A 26,364-nucleotide genomic window follows, 5' to 3' on the forward strand; every position below is an offset into this window, starting at 1 on the left:
AAAGCAGGTCAGGACCTTATGAAGTCCATCTCTATGCATTACAAGACAGGGAAGAATGATTTCAAGAGTGAAGACCCACGAGTTCATCAGAGTAAATATTTCCTCCCTGCCTTGTGTAACAAACTCTCTTCAACTCTGCATGCTTGATATGTATAGTAAAACCAACCTACATCAGAGCTGTTAGGAGTGATCAATTATCACCAGTTTTCTGGGAATTTTTGGGACCTAAAGATGAAAGGCACTTACAGTCATAAGTTTCACTACACCTGCTGCTCCAGGATGAAAGTTCTACTTTAAAGATTCAATTTCTTCCCTGGGGTGAAAGGGAGGCAGCCTATTATTCAAGGACATCATCCTTATCTCTGTTGTAGTTGCCTTGTGGCCATGCAACATCACTCAATAATTCTGTCAAGTAGTATCTTTTGCTTGTGACAGAGTGCTAAACAGTGATTTATTGCTTGAATACACATTGCTTTCATGAAAGTGATTTGTTTAAACAACAGCAAAGTGCTAAATAAATTATTCATTGCATGCTAATTTTTCACTTTTATATTCTGTAGTGGGCTGCAGAATAAGCAATCTGGGTATTGTATATATGACATGAATCCCAGGTTTTGGTTGTGTGTATCTCCACCCGCCACCCCTAGTCTTCCCCCAGGACATGGTTCCTTTCCAAGGAAAGACCTCTAGTTTCAGTCTTTCTCAACTTTGTTGCCTTCTGTGATATTTTTCCTCTTCATTCTTTCTTCAGACAGAGTTGGGTGAATTATGTTCAAGTGGAGGCTTGGATTACTGGTTTGGGAAATACTGTGTGTGTTTGGAGTTTATGGGTATTTCTAAATCTTTCAGAAATTTCTGGGTCTTAACTGGGAAAGCACCACCATAAATAAAGCTTGCAAAGTAGGATCCTAATGGCTGAGTGGCATGTCTTCATAGACTCTTCTTGCATGCTCCCTCTTTTTCCGAGAGTGGTGTATGCTGCTGTCTTTTAGCTGCCTGTAGCTATGCTGGAGCACGAGTTTGCACGTGTCGTGGTTTAGCCCCAGCCAGCAACTCAGCACCACGCAGCCACTCACTCACTCCCCCTGCACCGGTGGGATGGGGGAGAGAATCGGAGGAGTAAGAGTGAGAAACACTCCTGGGTTCAGATAAGAACAGTTTAAGAATTGAAGTAAAATAGTAATGATAATAATAACAATATAATAATAATATACAAAGCAAGGGATGCACAATGCAATTGCTCACCACCCCGCTGACCGATACCCAGACAGTTCCCGAGCTGCAATCACTGCTCCCCGGCCAACCCCCCCCCTCCAGTTTCTATACTGAGCATGACGCCATATGGTATGGAATAGCCCTTTGGTCAGTTTAGATCAACTCTTCTGGCTGTGCCCCCTCCCAGTTTCTTGTGCACCTGGCAGAGCATGGGAAGCTGAAAAGTCCTTGACTAGCATAAGCAGTACTTAGCAACAACTAAACCATCAGCATGTTATCAACATTATTCTCATACTAAATCCAAAACACAGCACTATGCCCACTACTAGGAAGAAAATGAACTCTATTCCAGCCGAAACCAGGACAGTATGTAAGATCAGGTGTCTGAGAAACTCCTCAGAAGCAAGTTTTACTTGTAGATATGCAGGCTTTCCAAATTTGCCTCAGAAATGGCTTCTCAGCACTTAAAATCTTTGTCCCTTGGCGAAGCCCAGAGCCTCCTGAATGTCTCTGAGTGTTTCAATAGCAAGCCCAAGAACAGGCCAGGTACAGAACAGCTTAGTGCTTTTCTGCAGTTGACCCTTTTGCCCTTTCTGGTTGACCACTCTAAATCACTGGCAGTAACTGTGTGTTTAAGCAAGAGCTGCTGATTGACAGCGAATATAATAGGGTGTAAGAGAAGAAATTTCCTTCCAAGTAGTTTAGGGCTTTGCCCTCCTCTGGTCTTAATTCTGAAATAACCCCCCAAAGGCCTATGCACGTATTCAGTGAAATGAATAAACAGAAGACTGCATTTCCCTCTTGAAACATGCCCAGAGCTCTCATGCTAATGGCTTTTAAGCATCAATGCAATTATAGTGCGTAATTGATTCTCTCTATACCAACTTTTGTCTTCTGAAATGAAAACTTGTGTCTTTCTTAACTATTTGCCTTTGTATTAAAACATTTCAAGATGACAGGTGTTTTTTTCCCTTGTTTTTGTCCTCTGTCCTGCCTATTTGTTCCACTGGAAGAAAATCTATTATTACATTTACTTCGGAACCTGAATATCTCAGCTTCTTTCCTACAGTAATTTACTCCCTGGAATTTCCCTTTACTCCTTTTAATGTATTGTGTTTGGGGTTTTTTTAGTTGATTAATCACGTGTGGAGCTGCTCAGAAATATTTCCATGAAACATTCTCATTGAACTAAAGGGGAATTTGTGAAAATGGATTTCAATGTTGGAAAAAGTGCTCAAAGCAGGGAATTAATTCCCCTTTATAAGTTATTCAACACAGCAGTGGCTAAGGTGTTTTTCTGGAATGTGGTAGGCCTAGATTTGGGTCCCTTTTGGAGCCAGGAGAAGCATTAACTCGGTGTCTTGACCTTTGGGCTTAGCTATTACAAGAGCACAATTTTCTTCTCTCTGCTCTGGTAGTGGTAGTACTGTAAATTCTTTTTAGACCGTAACAAATTTATGTTTTGTCCTGATGACAAGCATGAAGACCAGGGCTATCTTTGAAAGGTTTGAGGGAGAGATGCCTCATTTTACCTTTCTTTATTATAATTTGTATTGTCTCCTCTAAAAGTTGTCACCATGCCAGGGACCCCTGTAAGCTGGGTGTAATAGAAACTGCCATACATCTTGCTCTACTGATGGAATTATACAGGACTAAGAAAGGAAATACTAGTATCCATGTTTGGCAAACACTGAATTTCTTGCCTACAGGTGGTTTTTATAGATGCCAAAAATATGAATAACTATAAACAGATTTAGACAAATTCTTGAGGGCTAAAGCTACCTATGGTAGCTATAAGAACAAAAGAATTGCCGTACTTGGCCATATTCCCTCTCCAACAGTGGCTAAAATTGCATGTCTGGGGAATCTTGCACAAACATTGTGCTAGATCTATTTTTATTTATTTAATTGACCTCAGTGCACATCTCTTCCCTGAACTTCTCCTGTCTCCCATTGAACCAATGTTAAGTTTTCAGTATCCACAAAATACAGTGGGAAGGAATTTCCCAACTCCATGTATATGTAGTATTTGAACCTCCCAGTTTCACTTGCTGTCCTAGGTCTTGTGTACTGAAAAACAGTGAATAATCAATTCGGGATGCTCATGACTTTGGGATGTCGTTCATATCTCCTTTGTCTCTTTCTTGGATTGAGAGTTGGAGTAATTTCTCACTGAAAAAAGGCTGTTCCACATGTTTGATCATCCTTGTGTGCTTTCTCCGATCCTTTTATTATTAGGCACAATAATGGCAATATTTGAATGCCTATTTGCATTAGGAAGAGTATAATCTGATTGCTGAAAGTTAGTAAGGGGACGAATCACCCTGTACATGGACAATTTTTAATGCTTTTTCTCAAAACTTCTGCTATTGCCTCCTGTCACAGATGGGATAATGAGCAATATCAGACCTTTTTTCTGTCCATTGAAGGATGCGGAAAAATGAAAGGATTTTTACTTTGCGGATTCTTCATAACAAAGACTGTGGTGAAATAGGGAGCTAGTAGTCTAGCTGTGTAACCATGTGGCTGTTCTCTATCATACTTTTCCTCTCTTCCTTTGCCTGCTGATATGTTTCTATAAGGAAGCCTGTTGATCCGCAATCGAGGTGGAAAGCAAATCACAAAGCCTTCATGTCTCCATAGTTGTTGGTACTTGCATAGTTGTTAGAGACCCTGATACTTGCTGAATGGTATCAAATTGCTAAATAATAATATGAAGAACAAGATTTGTACCAGTAATTTGCCCCAAATAATGAGTTCTCTAGAGTCTGTCTTTTTTTATTCATGAGCAGCCTGTAAAATTCTCAGTCATGAATTATTCAGACTTATTTGTGAATGTATTTGAAAACATTTCCTCATGTAGCTGCCTCACCAAACAACTCATTGAGAACATTCCTGTGTTCTGGTTGTGTTCCCCCTTTTTTTTCTCCCTAGTCCTAAAGTTCTGTGCTGTATTGGAAAGGTAGAGATGAAGAAGGGAACAGATAGGTGTTGCCCAATTATTTCCAGTCTTTGATTAAATGGTGCATACTCTCAAACGCTGCAGTCTAGCCCGAGAAACACGGTTTATTAACACATAGTGCATAAGAAAGCTTCAAGTCCTTTAGCTTCCTGCTCAATTATAGCAGGCCAACAAGCTTGTGAAAACTTAATTTAGTGCTTCTTTGTTATTGACTTATGTTCCTGCTAAGTAGGCGATGGAAAGGATCTCGAGAGTTTAATAAGGGAGTCACGGATCACCACACATTAAGGTGTACTTAAACTGTCTTGATTGTGGCTGGGTATTTGTTTCTCTCTTCCCAATTAGAAGGCAGTGTGGCAGTTCCATCAGGAAAGTCTTGTAAAGGATAGTTGCACCATTACCACTTTTCACATAGCTATATGTATTTACAATACCTTATTAACAAAACACTGTTATATTGAAGATAGTGTGTGTTCTGTGCCTGTGTGAGACAGTCCCTGTGCCTAAATATTTGCAGCTTGTAACAACAGAGCCACCAAACTGCACATGCCATGTTTTGAGTCCCATAAGCTCTGGATATGTTGCATGCTTCTTGCATGGGTGGAGAGCACTACAGGAGAGCGAAGACTGTTGTGACTGCTCTTTTCTTGAGTTGTGCATTCTGAAGATCAGGTCGTAGTGTAGAGTTTGTAGCTGGCACATGACTGAAATTAGAAGCTTCCTATCAAGCTATTAGTTCTAATACAGGACTAATGTTGGAGTTCATGAAGACCCATCTCGGTTATCCTGTGCTGGGAATGAATATGCTCCTAAGGCTGTGGCTTGAGACACAAAAATCCGTGGTGCTGGACAAGAAGTCAGGACAGAATAGCATCCTGAAGGCTTTCATTGGGTTGCAGGGGTGGCGGGGTTGCAAATATTCCTTTTTTTTCTGGGACTTCTGGTCAAAAAGAGATGTCTGATCACTGTACTAACAGTCTACAGAAGAAACAGATTCTCAAACTGATTCAGAAAGCTGCTGTAAGTGGTTTGCAGTCAGGTATTAGAAATATTTTATGAACTATACCATTTGTGTCACTTTCAAATGATTTCAACAAAATGTTGAGTAAGGAGCAGTCTGTACACAAGTAATCCTGAGAGCTGATGGTGAGCAAGTCGGGAAAGTGGACTATTGACTAATGTGTTTTAGTTCTGTGGCTTATCCCAGGACAGCTGCAGTCTTGACTGAAACAGATGCAAACACACATGCAAAGCATGGAAGTCTGAAAACATTAAAGCAGAGGTGCTGGTTTTGCCTTCATAAGCAAAGGCCTGTTGCGATTTCGAAATCAGCACTTGAACCCTGTAGGACCAATCTTTCTGGTACAGTTTTAGGTCAGTATAGAGGTAACATTGTAAAAATGTTACCCAACAAAAATGTTACTTCTTAGCCCAAGAAGTTATAGTGAACACCTTTAAAAATTTGACTGTGATCTTCTGTTTGAAAAATCTCTATCACCATGGAGCTATAGAAATTGTTTGTTTGAATTTAGTGCCCTGTTGTGCTGTGTAAAGTGGAAAGCATTTGCAGAGAGGACCTAGGGGTGGTGGTGAGAATACAGCTGATAAAATGTGTCCAAGATGAGAGTGCTGTTGGTATAAATGAGATTAAGTTGGATTATCACAGACAACTTTGTGTAGTGGGCCTTTAATAAAGGTGACCAAACCTTGAACACAACGATTGTTCCAGTCCACACCCTTGTTTAGCCTAGCTTGAATAAGTATGGACATGTTTTAACATAGTGCTCATGTAGCGTTCCCAGGAGTAAATTTGCAGTTGTCAGTGAGTAATGCAAAGTGTTACAGATCCCTGACCTAGCGTATTAGCTGGCTCAGGTGCTGGTTTCTGCATAGCTGTGGCAGAAGATAGCTTACTGTGGGCTTGCTTGCTTTCTGGACACACGTTGTTAGCAGCAGAGAAGTTGCACAGCCACAGAGCGTAGCCAGTTGCTTCCTTCCCAGTGTGTTATGAACCTGATCAGCAGCAGTGTGCAGACTTCCCTTCCCTTCCCTTCACAAACAGTTCAGCACTGTGTGATGAGACTAAATATTTTTTGCTGGGGGAGAAAAGTCAGGTTAAAGGTAACCCTTGCACTACATTTGGAACTGATGCTGCAGTAAAGGATGAGCTTTGGCTGATACCCTGTAGGAGCCTTGCTAGATGCATTTGTAGAGCAGTTGAAAACAAAGTCAAGACAAAGCACCCAGTAGTAAACCTGCATCAAAAGTGCAAGGAAGGGTGTGGTGAGACAGTGTGGACCAGTTGAACGTGAGCCAAGGTAGGTCCTGGGAAAAATTTAGCCATGTTTACCCTACAATTTCTCCCAAGGAAGAGCCTCCTAGGGCCTAAACTGGCAAATTCACAGAGCAGTCTTTTCTGTCCAGCCACTGATTTCCATCTTGAAACCTATAGATGGGCCTTCACATCCCAAGTCTTAAAAAGCAGTCACAGGTCAGGAGTGATTAACAAAGTGCATTTCCTTGAAACTGCTGTTTTGGTTTGAAGAAAAACATAATGGTGTCCAAGAGGTGAATACCCTGTCCTTCCTAGAATAGCCACTGGGAACTGGTTTCCTTTGAGAGATGGGTGAGCCAGGTTTAAGTACCTCTTTTGTCATTCTGTCTTTTGCCATCTGAGTGTGCTAACCCACCAAGCCTTTTGTCTGTTTCTTGCCTGCTGGGGCTTTTCCACTTTGTATAAGTAACTCAAAACATTTTTATTGCTATATGTTGTGGTTAGTGCACTCACTGGGGATGTGGTAAACCCAGGATCAGGATATTTATCTTTTGCTCTAAGCTATCAATGCAGAAGTGAAGACGTTTTCTCCTTCCTTCTCTTCCCTGCCTGCTATGGCAGAATAACTCACTTCAACTGCTGAACCTAATGAAGAACAGACTTTCTGAAGCCTTGTATTTCTATGCAATAAGAAGGGTTATCTGTATTCACAGCAGAGCTGGCATAAGACTGGATTTTCAGCTCCTTTTCATTGTATCTCTAGTTTGCTTGTTCTTTTCTGCTTGCTCTTGTTAGCTTGCATTGATTGGTAAGTGGCAAAGAAGGGAGAAAAACACACAGTCCCAGAAAACAAAAACAAAGGAAGGCGGGGGGGGGGGGGGGAAAGGTGAGACAATATTTTTCATTTCATTACTGTGCTTCTTCACAGCTCTAATTCTGACATTTAGAACAACATAATATGCATGTCTCTGTTCATTAGGTTCCTCAGTACTACACAGTGACAGCCACAGAGAGAAGGAATAAAAAAAAAAACCAAACCCAAACAGAAACAATCTTAAACACGAACTAACCTTTACAGGCTGAATAAGAAAGAAATGAGAACAGCAAGAGAGAAATATGTTTTCTGAAAAAGTAAATATAAACAAAATCATGGCCTTGCATAGGTTATTCAAATATCATTACAAATGGGGAAAAGAGAAGACTGAACTCTAGGGCAGAAATAAGTAATTTTCTGCCCAATGAATTGTTTTGCACATGTTTGAGCAGATCTATTGCTAGTATTTGAACCACAGTAAATGATGCAAGGAGACTGCTGAAACTAGAGATAAGCTTAAAGATATTTGGGAGCTGGTTACAGCTCCACAAAAATGAGAATGCTTCCTGTAGGAAAGCCCTTATGTGTTTTGGAAATACAATATCTGCACCAAATGGAAGTATCGAAGCTATTACCCAACAAACTGGCGCATATGTATGCTGCAGCATGGTGTCAAATACAAATATTAGCCTGGAAATGTTAAATGTTAGGATTTTATCCTAAATTTACTAAGAAGCCAGGATATAGCAATATTATTTAGGGTTGTAGATGTAGCTAGTCTGCAACTGACATGCATATTTGGATGGGTCCAGGGATGCCTCTGCAGAAGGATTGGTAGAGCTATATCAAAAAGAAGTATGATGGAATGTAGCTGGGTTCCCTGGCCCCCTGCCCCCATCATCAATTCCAAGAGAGCTACAGCACTCTAAGAATGTGTGGGTTTTACTGAAATTTCTGGGGGAAGAAAAAAGAACAAAGGAGACATTTCAGCTCTGGAAGTAAAATATTTTGACTTCTTATATTGGCACTTTTAATTTTTTTTGTCATTTTGTATTCTTTTTGGGATGTTAATTACGATTTTTTTCCTCAAGTGAGGAGATTAAAGTTCTCAATGGGGTTTTCTTACATGGAAGTTTTGAGATTTGTGAGTTTTCCTCAGTTGGAAAAAAAGTAAAAATCTGAGTAATTTGTGAAAAATAATTCTCAGTCTATTTAACACCAGTAATTACACACTGCTAATCTTAGTATTCCACAAAAATTAGCCTGATTATAATTCTTGGGTTTTACAGATAGGGAAGGTGTTTCTTGATTCTTATATGATATTCCTCAAGACTACATCAAGCAGTGGCAAATAATGGGGAGAAAACACCACTATTTTTCCTATTTACTCTTCTGAGTTTCTATGCCTGCTATATCTTCAGGTCTGCTTCTAAAACTACCAGATGTCAAAATATTCATTAGGGGAATATTCATTAGAGTCATTTACATCTCTGGTTCCTCTGGCAAGCAGAGGACGACAGGGCCAAGAGAAGAAAATGAGGCTTGGAAAAAGATATAAGCAACTGTCCTGCAACTGTCCAGCTGCTTTGTACATCCAAGGGAGGCTCAAAGCCGAGGGTGCACGCAACTCCCATGTCATCTGGAAGGTCTGCACCCAGGCTGGCACTGAATCTCACTGAATTCACTGCTGCCTTTCATCCGGAGAGTTGTCATTCAGAAAGGCTTTATGTGCACACCCCTTCCTCTTCCTTTGTCTCCTCTGCCTTAATTTTTATTTATTTGTTGACTGGGATTTATAGACCCGTTCAGAGGGTGCTGTGAGGGATGGCAGCAGCACAGTTCTGTGTTTGGAGCAGACAGCTGCCCTGCTGTCACCGATAAGCATTCCTGGGAGGGTCGAGATTGAAATTTAGCACTTATAAAGCCCTAATTGGCGCAAGCCTTCGCAAAGCATATGTGCCCTCTGCAGCTCTGCCATCTGATGCCTCGGCAGGCGGCTGGCGCTTTCTACCTTGGCCGCCTCTTCAAAGATGGACCCTCCAGGCTACAGGGAGGCATTTCCCGGATGGCAGTGGGCTCGTGCGTTTTGGGGGATGGAGGGGATATCCATGTCAGGGTGCCCTGGGGAGCAGAGGAGCGGTCAAGGCTGTTGTGTGAACTGCCCCCATGGTAGTGGGGCATGCTGGCTGTCCTCTGGGTCCTGGGCCAAAGCAGGAGTCCCTGTGGGGTTGTTTGAGGGGGACGTGCCACTCGGTGGGTTGGGGTCACCGTGGATCAGTCCCCGGTTGCTACAGGGTGGGTGTTGCTGGGGGACACGGTGGGGTCCCGGGGTTGGTGGTCAGGGCACCTGGAGGGGCCTGGGGGTGGCTTGCCGCTGTGGGGCCATGGGGCAGGGCTGGCGGGGGGAAATGTGAGGGAGCCTCTGAGGAAATTGGGACCCAGGGACAGACCAGGGGGTCAGGCGGGAGCTGAGGGCTGGGCTGGGCCTGGCGCTGGGGGGAGCCTCGGGGCAGGCCCCCGGTCGCAGCTCAGGGAGCCTCAGGGCTGCCCTCAGCCCTGCTGTGACCAAGCAGCGCAGGGCGCGGGGTGAGGGGAGCGCAGGCGGGCGGCTTCCCCCGCCGGGCAGCAAGGCAGGGCCCGGGCCTGTCCCTCACCCGGCTGGGGAGCAGGGCGGGCTGGGGGCAGCCATGGGCACCAGGCACCTCCCTGGGGACACTGCTACAGCCTTCAGTCCTTTGTGGAGCCGTATGTGTGGTGCACTGAGGTACAGAGTTGGGGTGTCGCCCCCCCCGCCTTGTCTTCTGCCTGATGGGGTTTGCATTTTAATAGCCTGAGTTTGCAGCCATTTATTTATGGATAGCAGGATAAGGCTCTCATTTTGGACATAAAGCAGTAAGTGGGCATAGTGGGAGGTGGGAGATTAAAATGGGAGCAGATAATAGGGAGGCTGCTTTTCTTCTGGAGGATGTTTGGTTATGGTTGGCCCTGGTAAACCACTGTTTTCTCAGGTGCCTCTCCTGTCTCCCTTATCAGCTGCACATGACTTGTGTTTGTGCAGATAGGAAGTGATTTGGGCAGCCTCTCTCTGTGCTATGAGGGATTTAAGAGTTGTGTTGTAGAAACAGGTGTCTGTCAGATGCGTGTGCTCTGTCCCCTATAACTTTCTCTATTGCAATAACTATGTACTCGCTTACATCCTTAGCTCCCGCATCGCCATGCTTTTTGCTTTGTCTCACATGCTGAGTGTATTGGAAAGAGACAGTTCCTGGTGTGGCTGGTTTGGGGCTATTGGCGTGTAAGAGGTAGGATGGTTTTTGCCTTTGGAAATGGCAGCGGCAAGGTCTGTTCCTCTCCCCCCGGTGCAAGCAGCCATGTGGCTATGCCTCTGCCATGCTGGTGCCAGTTTGCGCACAGCTTATAGGGACTGAATTACCTCCTGTCCTTTGCTCCTCTGCCAAATTGTTTGAAGTTGGTGATGTTATCAAGGGAGCAGGGGGATGTGTATTAGTGAGCCTCATTTCTTAGGAATCCAGGCTGAAAATAATAATGTAGAGGTATATAGATCAGGGGTTTTGTCAGATAAGAAGTGTTGTGCCTCTTTAATTTACTACAGCTTTAATGGGATAGAGCAGAGGATAAGATATACAGTGACCTGGCAGGAAGAAATGCAAAATAAATTAGTAGCAATAGTAATGGTCTGGTAGTTTGTCCCAAATGTAGGTCTTGTTAAAGGAGTCCATCATCTTGAAAGTTAGTAATTTTTTTTTTTAAGATATTAACAAAAGAACAAGCTGAAATGTTTTGCTGGAAATTCTTTTTGCTAAAATTGCTTCCTTCCCTCTGGTAAGATAATTTTATTCTAGAAGTGTCTGTTTTGGCAGGAGGGAAAAGCTGTTTATCAAAAGAGCTAATAAAACTCCTAAACCTGGAAACACTTCTATTCTGGCTGAATCTAAGACTTTTCACTGAAGTTATAGAGATGTCGGTTGTTAAAGACATTTGGAGGTCCCTGGTTCAACCTCTTACTCAAAGTAGGGTTATTTTCAGCTATAGATCGAGTCAGCCATGACTTTGTCTAGCCAGGTCTTTAAAACTTCCAAGGATGGGTGCTTTACAGATGTTCTGGGTAGCCTGCCCCAGTGTTGAACTATATTCCTTGTGGAGATTTTTTCCTGGTGTCCAGCCTGAGTCTCCCAGGCCAAAACTGGTGATCGTTTGCTTGTGTTATTTACTACAACCAAAAAGAATTTGACTGGAGATAGACCAGTGGGTTATCTGTGCACCACAGCTATGAGTTTCAGTGCTTGTGAAACAGCAGAAGGGATCACTATTTCTGCTGCATGCAGCAGATCTCATCTTGTATCCCGAAACATTATGTCTAGCAAATCATCTTCCCACTGCACTCTGCCTCCTGGGGTTAAGGGAAGAACCTGTTGACAATATCATGCAGAGCAGCTGAACAAGAAAAGGTCTGAATGGCTCAACATACATCTCTGTAAATACTTCCCATGTCAGTTTAGGCAAATGCTTTTAACAATTCATTCAATTATGTTAAGCACCCATTAAAGGAATCCTAAGCCCTCCCTGGGGTCATTTCAGTTCTATGAGATAGTAATTGTTTGAGACTAACCATGATTTCTTCTTTTGCCTTCAGGTGATTCTAATTCTGACAAAGCTGTATGACTACAACCTGGGAAGCATCACAGAGAGCTCTCTTTGGAGGTATGGAGATAAATTCAGTTAATAATTACCACCTTACTTAAATAGGAAGAGCCTGATACAATTCTTTAATTTAATTACATTTTTTTTTTTAAATGTGCTGGAAGGTTTGTAGCTAAACCCTCTCTCACTTCTTTCATACTCAAGGACAAAGAGGCTGAAGTCTAATTGTCTTGTTTCAGCTAGATAACATACCTCATGAACGTGCTATCATTTGATTTCCCTTTTCCCATCTTATTCAGAATCAAATCATCCAATTGGTTTATATTTAGAACTCAACAGCCTTAAGTCCTTGTTTATAATGAAGGATCTCATGGCTGTCTACTGCCCAAATGATCCCTATGAAAAGTCAGTGCTACTAAGACTGGGGGAGTACCTGTGAGCAAGTATTCAATGTCTGTTTATTCAGAATTGATAGTATTAGTACCAGTTAATTGATTTCTACTTGCACACTTCTACTGTGAGATGCTGACTTACTAGACTGATTTATAGGGAATGCCTTGATACTTTCATGATTTCAAAGTGTATCATGCACTCTGTGAACCAAAGGAAAGAGTTGGGCCATGGTCTGTTTCTTAAGGCTGTTGTTTGGATTCAGTGAGAGCAGATGGTGTCTGTTTTTATCTCTCTGAAAAATGGATCTAAAGGGCATTTGCTTCACATGTCCCTCGTGGTACTTTCATGAGCTGTAACGGATGAAAGGGAGTTTTTCTTGTGGTTCCATCTCTGAAACTTTGGGAAGTCTAGGGGTTTTGTATGCAGGTCAATGATGGAGGTGGACAGGCTACTGTCTTGATACAAGAAAACTCTGGGTATTTGAAACTAAAACTTCTTGTTAGGATGAACTTGTTTTGATAAACTTGTTTAGGAAAGGCTTTTTGTCTCCAAGGAAGAATTTTGGGTCAGAAGTAAAACAAGTAACCTTTCTGTTTGAAGGAACTGAGGAGGGTTTTAAAGAGAATGACAGAGGAAGGATTTGACATGGACTGTATTCTGAACTCAGGCTAGTGCTCTACACACTGGCCTGAAGAAATAAAAAAAATAGCTAAAACAAACCCCCCAAACCCTAAAGAAATACAAAACTTCTAGGATTTGTTCTGAACAGCAACAGGAACACTCAAAAGTATTAGTATTTTGTGGGGCGGGATAAATGGTTTCTCATCCTCCTGGGGGGGAATAATAAGATCTTTCCATTTCATATACGTTGCTGCTATGGCTTGAGGTCAAAAATGATCCTATTTTCTCTACTACCTTTGTCTTTGGTATGGTGTGTACACCATAGCAAAGGGCCTTTCAAGACTGTGGCTTTGGCAATGTTTTTCTGAAGGGGGTTTGGGCTAGAGTGTTTAATTTCTCAATGGTTTTGAGAAAGAATATTCATAAATGTGATTTTTTTTTTTTCCCTCTTACTACCCTCAGTCATTTCACCCTGAGAAATATTCATCTCTGTTTCATCAGTCATTGGGGAAGGTATGGTGTTTCACCATGTGGAGACACAGCCTTCCCCATTGCTGACAGTGCTGAAGAACTACTTATTTCATGTGAGGCAATGCAGAATTGTGTTGAGATAGTGGTTCAGGACTGAAAATAGCACAGCCACATCACAGTGTTGAGGTGTATGAATGTGGGCACAAAATTGTGCTGATGACCTTATGCTGTTGTCTGTTTCAGAATTGGTTTCTGTGGAGCATGCCACAATGGCATAAGTTTTACCTTGATTAAAAGAGAAAGGACTGTGGGGATGTCACTGGAGGATGTACTAGAAGCTGCGGCTTTGGCAGTGTAGCAGTCCTAGAGCCAGTGAGTGCAGTGCACTTTTCTGGACTTCAGACAGTCCTAACATCAGAACGTGATTAACAACATAGTAATAGCCTGATTATTTCCTCTAGCCCAGTGGCCTGTTACCAAAAAGCAGTCTAAGAAAGAGTATATGAACAGGATTATCATATCAGACACTTCCTCCAGTATTCTCCTAGAATTCATTCTTAGGGTTGAAGTTTAGGGTCTTTCCTCAACCTTCAGTTTAAGGTCTGTCAGGGTCTGAATATTTTTTTTTATTTTAGTATATACCAGGGGATTAATATCCTGTGAGCTAACTTTCTTAATATCTCTTAGAGTGTGTTAAAATTTTTAGTACCTGTGACATCTTAGAGCAAGCAGTTCCATAGATTATTTGAGGAACCATTTGTCTTACTTTGAACCCATCCACTTCAGGTTCCCTTGGCATGTGTCACTCGCCAGGACTTGGTTACAGTTGCATGGCCAACCGTCCAGAATCCCTGAGCAAGTGCTTTGGACTGGGAAGTGTTGAAGGAGAACCAGGATAGCTAAAATCAATCCACTTGTCTTTGCAGTGCTCCATTATTCTTGATCGGCTCTTCAGTGCTCATGACTGCTCTGAAAGTTGCCACTGCATTTCATTGTCATTCCTCGATCCTGTTGCCTTACGTAAGCCTCAGGTGGTTATGTTATGCTCTGTCCTGGGTCTGGCTCTGCTGTTAGATCCTTGCTCACCATGCAGGCATGCCTTTAGGTCACTAATAAATATCCCTGTGAAGATCCCAGGACAGCTTCTCTGTTCTTAGCGTGATGAAAAGAAATGACAAGATGGACATATCTTCTTATTTAATGCACCTGACAGAGAGGTTATTAGCTGTTGCTCCTCCTGGCTGTTTAAGTGACACATTAATTTAAATCTCACTGCTTGTTTAAAAAAGATAGGAAAAAATAGAATTAAGAGAAGGGGAGAAATGCATCTTGCACTTTAATTTATTTCATGCCTCTGGGTTTGGTGCTGGGGAATGGAAGAAAGCATGATCTCATGTCTGGTTTGATTTTCTGATGTCAAAAGTTCTGTTTCTGAAGGATAGCAGAGATGGGTAGTTCTGCAGGTACCCACAACTGAAGAAGAATCTCTGTGTTGAATACATGACAAAGAAATGCCACTCTCGCCTCCTGTGCAGAGTGCATTCTCAAAAGGTTGATGAATGATGAGGGGCTGTTTAGAAGTATGTCACAGACATGAGTCATTTATGCTATAGCTGGTTATAACCACATCTGTCATTCGAAGGTGTAGTTGGGTTATTTAGGCAGTCTTGTGACTGATGGGACTGTAACCATCTATAACATAACTATGCTATCGCCTACAAGATATGAATCTGTCTTCTTTATAAACACACTACTACCTGCTAGGATGGCATTCCTTTGTAATTTTTCAGCCAGTTTAACTACAGCTGGCTGCAGCACTAATGGGTGGAAACTACAGATGAATTAAGAAACCACTGGTGACAGACATGAAGGGATGAAATACAGTAAGAGAAAAGAGATGGGGAGAATCTATACAATCTTCTACAGTGCTAAGGCTCTGTGCTTACCGAGCTTTGGATGGCAAGTGAGCTGCTGCTTCTGTACATGGTAAATGAGATTTTTGCATCAGGCTGGGCCTGACTTTACGCTGTTGTTAAGTCGCAGACTTTTCCCACAGTTTTGGTTGAGAGCTTTTTATTTACTTTTTGTTATTCTTTTTATAGAAGAGGAAGAAAATGGAGAAAAGATTATCTGTCACTGAGCAATTAACTGAGTGTATTGGATTTATTTCTCTTCCTCTCCCAGATATCTCTCAGATCACAAAGAGGATTAAGCTGTGAGAGTTAGGAGAAGATGTTTTTTACCACTGGAGTAAGATAAGCTTATGTTTCCAATAAATAAAAATGTCAGGATAGTGACTATGGTATCCATGAGCTGCAGACAGCTGTGGGGGGGACTAATCTTTTTTCTGTTTGTATAAATATGATACTCTGGAAAGATGTGCATGCAGGACACTTTCCCTCAGGGCCTTGAGAGGCTGACAAGCAATGAGTGCTGCCATTCACCTCTTTGCCTTTTTATAGCTCTGCATTTGGTCAGGAATGAGTAATTTCATGGAACTTGCTGTAAGAATAGCAGTAATTAAACTTTGCTTTTCAGCCAGAAAGTAGGAAGATGTAGAGTTTGCTTGGTTTGAGAGCATTTGTGTTCTAAATTGTAATCTGTTGCTCTGCTAGTTCTGGAAGTTGTTGATGATACTCCTACACTCCAACACTGTCCCTCAACTCCGAGCTCCCCAGTTCAGGAGTACTTAACGCTTCAAGCCTGTCCTTCACTGCTGCTGGTTTCTGCAGCAAGGAAGCTTTAGTACATACGCCATAAAGGAATCTCAAGGATTCCAAAAAATAGCTACACCTCATATAGATCTAGCTTTACCTTCCCATATGTAAAGCAGGGAATGTTAATAATTGCTTCTCCCCTCCCTCCCATGGAGAGCTTCGAATGGATTTAGCTAACTGACATCTGCAATATTTTGAAGATTTCCTGGTGATAAATACTACGGAGGTCACAGCAAGATAAAAATTCTCAGAACTCCAAGGCTCTGTTTCTAGCTTTTTCATGGCCTTTTTGTTTAACCTTGAACTAGTGTTTTAACCCCTCCATCAGTTTACACATCCCCATCTTCCAACACCACCAACGTGCATCATCCTGCAGCTCTGTCTTTTCAAGAAGGGAAATTCAGTTAAGTAAGCCAGAGAAGAATCAGATCCCTCAGAGCATCGCCACCTCTCAGTATAGGAATAACATTCATTTAGTCCACGGGACAACTTGATGAAATAAAGAATTCACTGGCCTTACTGTGTTCTTATTCTCTTCTACTCTCAGCCACTGCTGGAGACAAGATATCAGGCTAATGCAGACCTAGGTACTTGGTACTAAGGTCTAAGTACCATTGTGTTTTGTCTGTATGTTGGGTAGTCCCATAATCGCCATTACACATGGGAGTGTTTTGGTGAAAATGCTTACTGTTAGAGATGGGTTTGCGTTAGTATGTGAGATACTGAAAAGGAGCAAAGGCTAACAGGAGTCTGTTCTTTTCTCTTGCAGCTGCTCTAGGGATAGAAGCCTCAGGGAGAGAGGTAGATGTAGACTGAGGATCATATCTGAATACAACCTTGCAATATGAGCCAGGTGATCTCTGTTAGACATCCTTCTCTCCCTTGAATCCTGTTGCTTGAAAAGTCTTGGCTGTGAGTTGACCCCAGCTATGTGGCTATTAATACTATAGATGCTTTGAAGCCTCACATATTTATGTTTCTTCATGCAGTTTTCTGGCTCCTTGCTATGTAAGAATGCCCTCTCTACAGATTGGAGCTATAGCCACCCATGTCATCTTCAGTATTGTTGATGTGTTCGTGAAGACTTTTTTTTTTCCTAGACTAGAGAGTTCTTGCAACAGGAGACTTGAAAGATTGTCAGTATTTTCTTACTTCCTTTGAGGGGAATTTTCAGGATATCTCTGTTATTGTATTAATCATTCTCCTGCACATTTTATGCTGGTTCCTTCTGTTTTGCAGATGGACTGTTCTCAACTCACATTTATTTTCTACCTGCTGAGACACATTAATAAGGTCATAACTTGTGGCTTAGTGACACAGTGTGCTCTGCAATAGCAGATTCGGGTCTTTTAGCTGAAGTAGGTAGGAAAAGTAAATCTGTATGAGAGGAACTGACAAAGTGAGGGGAAGGAAAGTCTCATTAAGCACATTTTAACCAGCAGTTTTGTAGGAAAGGGGAACTTGAAAAGGACTATTTGAAATGCTTTTATCTATAAATATGGTGCTTCAGTTGCTCAGTGTAAGTCACTTTTCTTAACTGAATATCAGAGCTTGATAAATGCTGCTGCATTGTCTCCCATGGGCATTTAGTGAAATTGTAACAATGACATTTCCTTGTGTCCTAATTTTTTTCATTTTCGCTCCTGCAAACGTGTGAACCACTGGCTGCTCTGTGTATAGATGCTGGAGGGCATCTTGGGGAAAAGGAGGAATGAGTTTGCACACTCAGCTATTCATGTAGGAAGCAGTATCTTTTTATGGTTTGATCGCAGTGGGAGATCTGCTTGCACTGGAAGCGGGCTAAGAACATGGATTTCATGCACTAGCCGAGTGCAGCCTTTTTCCTGTGTGATGGGACACTATTCAGCCATTGGGATCCGTAGGGACCTAGCAGTTTCCACAGCTGTCAATTTTTTATGTGAGTGGGCTCATTTTACCCTGATGACTAACAGTAATAGAAACTTGTAGCACAGTCAACTCTTGTAGTTGGTTGCTAAAGTTTCCTTGGATGTTTTGCCTGCTATCACAAAGAGCTCCAATAAAGCTAGGGGCGCGGACGGACGGACGGACGGACGGACACACACACACACACACACACACACACACACACACACACCACACACACACACACACACACCACACACCACACACCACACACCACACACCACACACCACACACCACACACCACACACCACACACCACACACCACACACCACACACCACACACCACACACCACACACCACACACCACACACCACACACCACACACCACACACCACACACCACACACCACACACCACACACCACACACCACACACCACACACCACACACCACACACCACACACCACACACCACACACCACACACCACACACCACACACCACACACCACACACCACACACCACACACCACACACCACACACCACACACCACACACCACACACCACACACCACACACCACACACCACACACCACACACCACACACCACACACCACACACCACACACCACACACCACACACCACACACCACACACCACACACCACACACCACACACCACACACCACACACCACACACCACACACCACACACCACACACACACCACACACACACACACACACGATGGGGGGGACGGACGACAAGCAACCAACCAAAAAACCCACCCAAACCCCCTAAAAACACCTACCTAGGAAGCAACCCACATCAGTTGCTTAAATAGATCCTAGTTTAGCAGGAAACTTAAATCTTATTGAATTTTACCACACTCTTACCTTTCCAGAAAGATGAGGGCGAGTAAAACCCTTGCATTTTGTGGCATAACAACTGCCTTTGTTTAATCAGTCTCAAGTAAATTCTGCCTTGACGTTGCTTAAAGAATCATACCCTGATATTTTGAAGGATCATATTTGGTTGCAGATTTAGTGATGTGGTCCTCATTGCCTGGTCTGCGTGGATAAAATATTCAGCACTAATGACGATGTAAATTTATTAAGCATATTAAAAAATGTGTTCTCTGTTGCAACCAGTCATGAAATGTAGGAGTGTTATCAAGTAAATCAAAAAGAACCCCAATCTATTTTCTGCACGAAAAAACACGTAAATCAAGAGAATGAATATTAATACTGACATATATTATCAATATACTGTAAATAACAGATGCACAATGTTCATGTCGCTTTACAGACATACAATGTTTAAATGCAGTTTGTCATTCTCGTTCTACAAATTCAAAGATGAACTTGCACATCTGTTTCCTAGACTCTACCTGTTTGTGCAAATGATATTGGAAAACATAGCAGAACTATCTCTAGTTCCAGCCCATGGGGTTCATCTGTCTGTTGTGACTGTGTAATAACTGCAGACAAGCTAGAGTGGAGCTGATATGTAAGAGGAAAGACAAACAACACAGTAGTTACCAGTTCATAAACAGAAAGCAAAACACCCTTTATGTTCTGATATTTCCATCCCTTTCATATCTATACAGTCACTCTTCCTTTTGCAAAGCTGGGTAAAATTGTCCTTATCTTTTCAGAGGGATATATCCTTCACTAATCGCAAAAGGGAAAGAATGTTTTTGGACCTGAGCTTGGATAAACAAAAAACTACTCCAGTTGAGTGAGTTATACTAACTCTAAGGTCTTCAGATCCAGGTCCCAAATATTTATGCCTCTGCAGCTTGGGAATTATCCAGGCAAATATTCAAATTTTATTGTTACTACAGAAAGAGCCAGATGTGTCTCAATGGGCCTCTCTTGAAGGACTTAGTGAAACACCTGGAAACTATGTACTGTAAAAATGCGTATTTTAATATGTATCAATGGTATGTTTGTTATGCAGCATAAACTGACTACTGTTTAAACCCAAACATAGTGGCTTGCTTGGAAGTGTCCTTTTTTCTGATTTCTCTACCCTACCAAATAACAATTGGACAAAACAGAAAAGGAGAAATAAAGCCCACAGTTAATCAACTTGTGTTTTCAATAGTGATAGCAAAGCCAGCTTTTGAGTGTGGTCCTGCCAGCGTCTCCTGTGCGTCGGAGCACAACATAGTACTCAGCAGCAGCGGGCTTTTTTTTCTGGTGTCAGAAGCTTCAGTGGGAGGAGGGCAGGAGGACATCAATGCATGAGCTGTTCGTTAGGAAGGCCCAGGGCCACTGGATGAGACTCCAGATCTGTGTGTGTATACCAGTGTTGTTAGTGAATGTTGTGCTTTGCAGGGAGCTCGAGCAGTTACGGCAAGGAGGGTTCATTTTTGCCTCTTGTCATTAGGATGTGCTGTTGAGGGCCTATGCATACTCAGCACCGAGAAGGTTTGTGCTTGTATGACAGGGACACCTTGAGGGAGACTATTCCTGGTAAGCAAGGAATGAGTTTGCAGCTTGATTTCCCCTTATGAAGGCTTGGAGGAGGCATGTGGGAATTCAGGAATGTTTCTATCCTGGCAGGCAGCCTCTCCCTGCTATTGCACCGAGTCATTTCACTGGTGAGATGCATTAAGTGGTGGTGGATGAAGATGTGTCTTGTCTATTATGAACATCAGTTGTAATGCACTCTAAACCACTACAGTGCTTTGCTAATGGGAGGTAAAAAGCCTTCCTTCTCTCTTTCACCCATTATTTCCCCCTGCCCCCTAAATGAGTTTCTTCTGTAAGGAAGTTGTATGAATTTCCCTGGCATGCATTTTACTGTGTCCTGTGTAGTTGGGTGTGAAGAAAAAACCTCTTTTCAATGATCTTGCAATCTAGATAGATAGTGTATGTATGAGAGATGCTGAGTTGAAAAGTAATAGAAATTCAGAGGTGCCACATGTGTATTAAATTACTTTATAAGGAGAGGTAGAGAGAGACTGATATCCAGTCTTCCCCAAGGCAAAGTTCTTGCAGAAAGACAGTGTTGTTTGTTCTACTAGTTTGCTTTTACTGCTATATTTCCAGACTTTATGTACGTATCTGTGTGTGTGTTCCCATTCATTTCCTTCTGTTTTTCCTTCAAGCCTGAGCTCCTTGAGTCAGGTGACTGCTCGCAATTGCAGCTTTTCTGTAGTTGGAGAAAGCCCCACTTCCTGTTTTTCACATGGTGAAGAGAAAATTGAATGGCTCCACTGCTGTACAGTTGGGAAAGCCCAAACATAGATTCCTCACACTTGGTTCCCAAGCGCTTTTTTCTTCATTGCTTGAAGTATCTTGGCTGGAAAGACAAATCAGGATGGGCTGGAAGGGGAATCAGAATGGGTTGGATTCCTCTGTGCGCTGGACATGTAGATGCTGCTTTGTCATACCGAAGGCTGAGGTTTGGAACACAGCTCTGATCAGGCCAAGAGGAGCCTTGAGCCTGGCTTTCCTGCAAACTAGCTGAATGTTGATTATTGGCTTACATGATTACACTGTCAGCAATTAAAAAAAAAAAAATCTGTTCTGCTGGTGAACAAGAGCAAAATTTGTTTACTTCTGATAAAACTGGAGATTTTTGCTCTTTTATGGTGGTAATGCTACAAAGTTGCTCTCTCTCCTATGGCAGAGCAGGAGGAGAGGGGACACCCCCCTCACAGTTAACTGGGAGCCAGGTGTTTCCCATATATAAGGGGGAAACACAGCCGGGTGGAAAGGATGCAGACACCAGAAGGCAGTCTGAGGAGATGGCAGGGTCCTTGTCACTGATTAAAAGCTGCCAGTCTTCTCTAGTAGGCTGTGACTGTGGGTCTTGACTCCCCAGGATATTTTTGTTAAACTGCAGGCTTTAAAATCTGTACAGCACTCAGCAGCCAGTCTGATGGGCACTGTAACCTCTGGGGAAAAAAGGACTGCAATCAAAATTGGGCCAGTATTGTCCTTTTACATTTGAATACAAAACCTTTTTTAAATAAGCTAAAAGGGAAATGGGAGGCCAGAAGAAGTGTGTGCTAAATAACCTTTCTATAAGACAGGAGGATAAAAGGAAGCTGTAAGCAGGTCTAAGCTCCCATTGTGCTTTACCAGCAAGTCACTGTGTTCTTACTGATGGTTCAGGTGTGTTTACATTGTCCTGGGCTCTCAGCTCTGAAGAATCAATCTAGGAGGCTGAAAACCACACATTTTTGGTCTCCTCTATTTCTGTCCTTGCTGGTAGGAAGCAGCAGATCTTCTGTTTTGAGCTGTGGCATGAGAACCACAGCTGTGAGTCCTAGCCTTCCTACATAGAGCTTTAGGCAAGCTTCTTCACTGTTGCATGTGTGGGTAACGGGATTATGTTACCTGTCCATCTGCAGTAAATGAGCTGAGAGTTTTGGATGAAACTGGCTAATCAGAAACAGTCCTGGAAGAGTCAGAGCAGAAACACAACTGCATAAGCCTACAGTTTCCATCCATGGCTGAAGCCTACAGAGATTTGGCCTATGCTTTACCAAGCCAAACTTCTGGTATATTCTCATCTAGTACCTAAGAGGACCTTGAGAAACTCTTGGATATCTTTGCAGGCAGGGTGGATTGCCATCTTTGTGTCTATTTATGACACCTTTAATTTGGATTCTGCCTGAACAGAGGCTAATCCTTGCAAAAGGGTAAGAAATGAGATTGAAAACCATTCCTTTTAAATAGTCAGTTCTCTTTCCAAGGAAGAAAAATCAACACAGAAGATGTTTTATGACCATGGACTGTGCGGCATTGCTGGGAAGAGCTACTACATTGGAGAAGCACTAGAGCTAGCAGCAAAGTGAAATCTTTATGAACTTCACTTGTAATAGTTTTTTCTTTATGAAGATATGAAACAACCTTTTCCCCTAATTGTGTTTGTAACTTCTCAGCTCCTTTGTTCTTGTGGTTTCTGGGAGGTGAGGGAGGCAAAACTGCAGCCTTTTTAATTCCTTACTTGGTGGTAGCACTGCCTAAGTGGAAGCAACACCCTTCCATACTATGGAGTAGGTAAGAATGTGAAGTTTTTGCACAGTTCTTCTTCAAAATTAGTTTTCCGTGCTAGAACCTTCAAGAGGTGGTGTGCTTTTTTTTTTCCTAGCCTGCCTCCAGCAGTGCCCAACAAATGACAGCTATTATCAGTGTGTTAAACTCTCCATAAGAACCCTACCACCTTTGGGATAATTTTCTTTTCTTGCCCTGCTAGAGAAATCAGCTTATGCCCTGAAACATGAGTTTTGATGACTTAACATTAATACCTAGTTAAAAATGCAAGTTATATATATTATAGACTATTAAATTATTGGCCCTTTCCAGTAAGCACATCTGTGGCTTGCAAGACTGACCTCGTTTTGCTGTGAGTAGTGTGCACTGACTGCAGGCATTGTGGAAATATAATTTCTCTTCACTGCCAATGCATGAGTGGGGATGTGCTCTATTGTTATGAGGCAGCATGAAATTTAGAGGCTAGTCACGATGAAGGTAGTAAGAAAGAAACTTAAAGACCTCAGTAAATTTCCCTTCTAAGTGTTCTCTTTTCAAAGGTAAATGGTCTTATTCTTTGTAATCTCTCTTTGTATGTTAACAGCTTTCACAATGCTAACGCTTTTGTAAGAAAAGCACATTACAGTCCCAGTCTACTTTATCTCTGGTAAAGGAGCCAAAGGAGGAAGAAGCCAATAAATTTTTCATTTTTTCTTTAAAGTGCACCACCTACTCAGCACACGTGTACTGTAAATTCAAGACGTGGATGTTACTCAAAGAAGCAAGTGTGATGTCGCAAGTGTTTTAATAGCCTTTGATTTATTTCCCTAAGTGCTTTATTAAGATGATGCACAACAGCATTTGGAAGCCAAATGCAGTCTTAGGAGAGACTTGGAGGAGTTATTTTCAATCTCTTGACTTTTCTTCCTCAACACAGTAATTTGTTTGATTGGGACAGAAGGGCCCTGGATTCGGAACAGGGATTCTGCTTCTTTAGTGTTTCTTTGTGAGTTAATCAGCCCAGTTTGTGATCTGAGTGAGTAGGAGTATGAATGAACTTACTGTGATACAAGAGAGCTGCATGGTTCGGAGAACAGGATACTGGCTGAAGTTGGGAGGTTTGTGTTCTGTCACTGTTTGGGTTTGTGGCTATTGGGTGATGAAATATTTGTTTAGGCAAAATCAAGAATCAGCAAATTCATGTCTATCAAAAGTCAGCTGCAAGGAATCCTCTCCTGGAAAGATATTTCTAATGACGTTCTGCAAAGTTAGTTCTAGGTGCAGTGATATAGGGCATTTTTGCCATTAGTCTGGTAATAAATCTGGTATAATTTCCAAGTTTTAAGACAGGCAGGGTAGTGAATCATAAAGAGACCTGAGGTAGTCACAGTGAGCAAAAGGATTACTTAGTAAGCTGAGCTCACTTGAAGAAATGTGTTTTAGTCCAACAAAGCATAATAGTAGGACAAGGACTGAAGCTTGTACTTACAGCACTATATGCTATCTACTTACAGCATGGTGAAGAGCTGCAATCAGACAGTGCATAGGAGATGGAATAGGCAGAGAACTGACATCATGCCTCATTGTGAAGGGGCCAAGATGGACTGATGGACTGCTTTGGTCAATGGCTATGTAAGCTAAGGAGCAAGGAGTTCAATTTGTAAAGAAATTAAAACTACGAAACATTTATTTTGAGATACTGATTTGGCATGAAAAGCTTTCTGTGACAACATACAATTTTCAACAAAACTCTGCACCCAGGATGGGATTTCTGGGCAGAATTGAAAGAGAAATGGAAAGCAGAACAGCGTATCGCATTGTTCAGGATGTTTCTGTGCTTCACAAACAATCTAAATATGCCTATGAAGGATGCCATCTGTGGCCCTGAAAGTCACAGAATCCCAGTTGTTGGAGGCTGGGAGATTTTTAGAGGAAATATGAATTCACACTTCCTGAGGTCTTACACAGATATCTGTTGTTAACCACCATCAGAGACAGGGTACTGAGCTAAATGAACTTCTGCTCTGACACGAGATGCCCTGCCCACCCTGATGTTGTGGCAGCACAGAACTCTGTATATGTAAATGTACTCAATGGAAGTGTTGCTATTTGTAATGTAGTTGCATCTCATGGCTAAATTTGCTCATGTCCATTTTGTTAAGATAATTATTTTACATTAATTCATTTGAAATTACCCAATTCAGCACAAGGCTAACTTGGTGAAATGCTGATTTGTATTAAAGAATAGACATAAAATTAAACAGATCTGAAACGTCGCCCTAAGGTCATGTATAAAACAAATGCTTGAAATTTCAAGTGAAGCAAGTTTGGTGTCTCTTTATAAGAATAATGACTTGGGAGATGAAATAAAAGAGAGAAAATATATCATGAATGGTGGAATAAGGTGGGCAAAAGATTGCTCAGGCCAGGTAAAAAATGACAAGTACTGAAGAGAGGTGGGGGAGGAAATGTAGTTTTTGAAGCAAAGAAGATTAGACATGGTTAAGATTAATGGATTAGACATTGCATGAGGAGTCAGCTCTTCTCCTTGTAGAAACTGGTATTAATTCACTGACCTGAGTCAAACTGCACCACTTTCCACTAGCTGTTGATCTGCTTCAGAAATGACTTCTGGCCACCAGTATAAAAGCAGCATCACCCTTCTTGTTAGGCTTTTCTTCTTACTATTGATATTATTTTGATAGATGCTATTACTGCTTAGCTTTTTAGCATTATCAAAACGCAAAGTAAACAGAAAAGGTGGTTGAAAATACAGTAAGTGTAGCTATAAAGTCTATTCAATCTATGTCCCATTAGAAAATAATGGTCAGTATTGTAATAAGTATAAATTCATTGTCCAACCCCTCTATTAACATAATTAAAAAGGCATTGGTTTCGGCAGTTGGCTTCTCTTACATTCAGTTGCTCTTTATTGTTTCAGAAGAAACCTGCTGAGTCAATTGGTTTAGAAAGAAGATGGAATAAACCTCTCTGAGTAAACAAGGCTTGTTAATTTGCAGAATTTATCTTAAAATTACTTGAAAAAAAACTTGTATAGGGATATAATAGCCTAGTTTTATGTGTGTGGATTATCTCTTGATGTGCAGTAACTCCTGGAATAATGGTTAATGCTCTGAAAAAAGGGGAAAAAATGGGGGTTTTTTGTTTGGTATGGGAGAAAATGAAAGATCTAGAATTATTCATGAAATGGATTCCAGTGACACAGGAGCTGCATGTTGCAACTTTCTTGCAAACCAAATGCAAAATCCAAGTGTGTCTCATTTAGCTGAGGGAAGGTCTGAGGCTATTTACTCCTGTTAAAACAGCTAACACTCTAGCCTGTTTTATTATAAGTGATCCCATC

At 41.9% G+C, this 26,364-nt stretch overlaps 1 protein-coding gene across 1 annotated transcript in view; it reads left to right on the top strand.

The window, feature by feature from the left end:
• The window catches only part of SORCS1 (sortilin related VPS10 domain containing receptor 1), a 305,005-nt gene that overhangs the window by 80,202 nt on the left and 198,439 nt on the right, over positions 1-26,364 (top strand). The window contains exon 2 of the mRNA XM_075718060.1: positions 11,921-11,988. Within this exon, the coding sequence (XP_075574175.1) occupies positions 11,921-11,988 (68 nt within the window). The remainder of the gene's footprint in view (positions 1-11,920; positions 11,989-26,364) is intronic.

This window comes from Pelecanus crispus, chromosome 10 (assembly GCF_030463565.1).
Source record: "Pelecanus crispus isolate bPelCri1 chromosome 10, bPelCri1.pri, whole genome shotgun sequence".
Taxonomy (NCBI): Eukaryota; Metazoa; Chordata; class Aves; order Pelecaniformes; family Pelecanidae; genus Pelecanus; species Pelecanus crispus.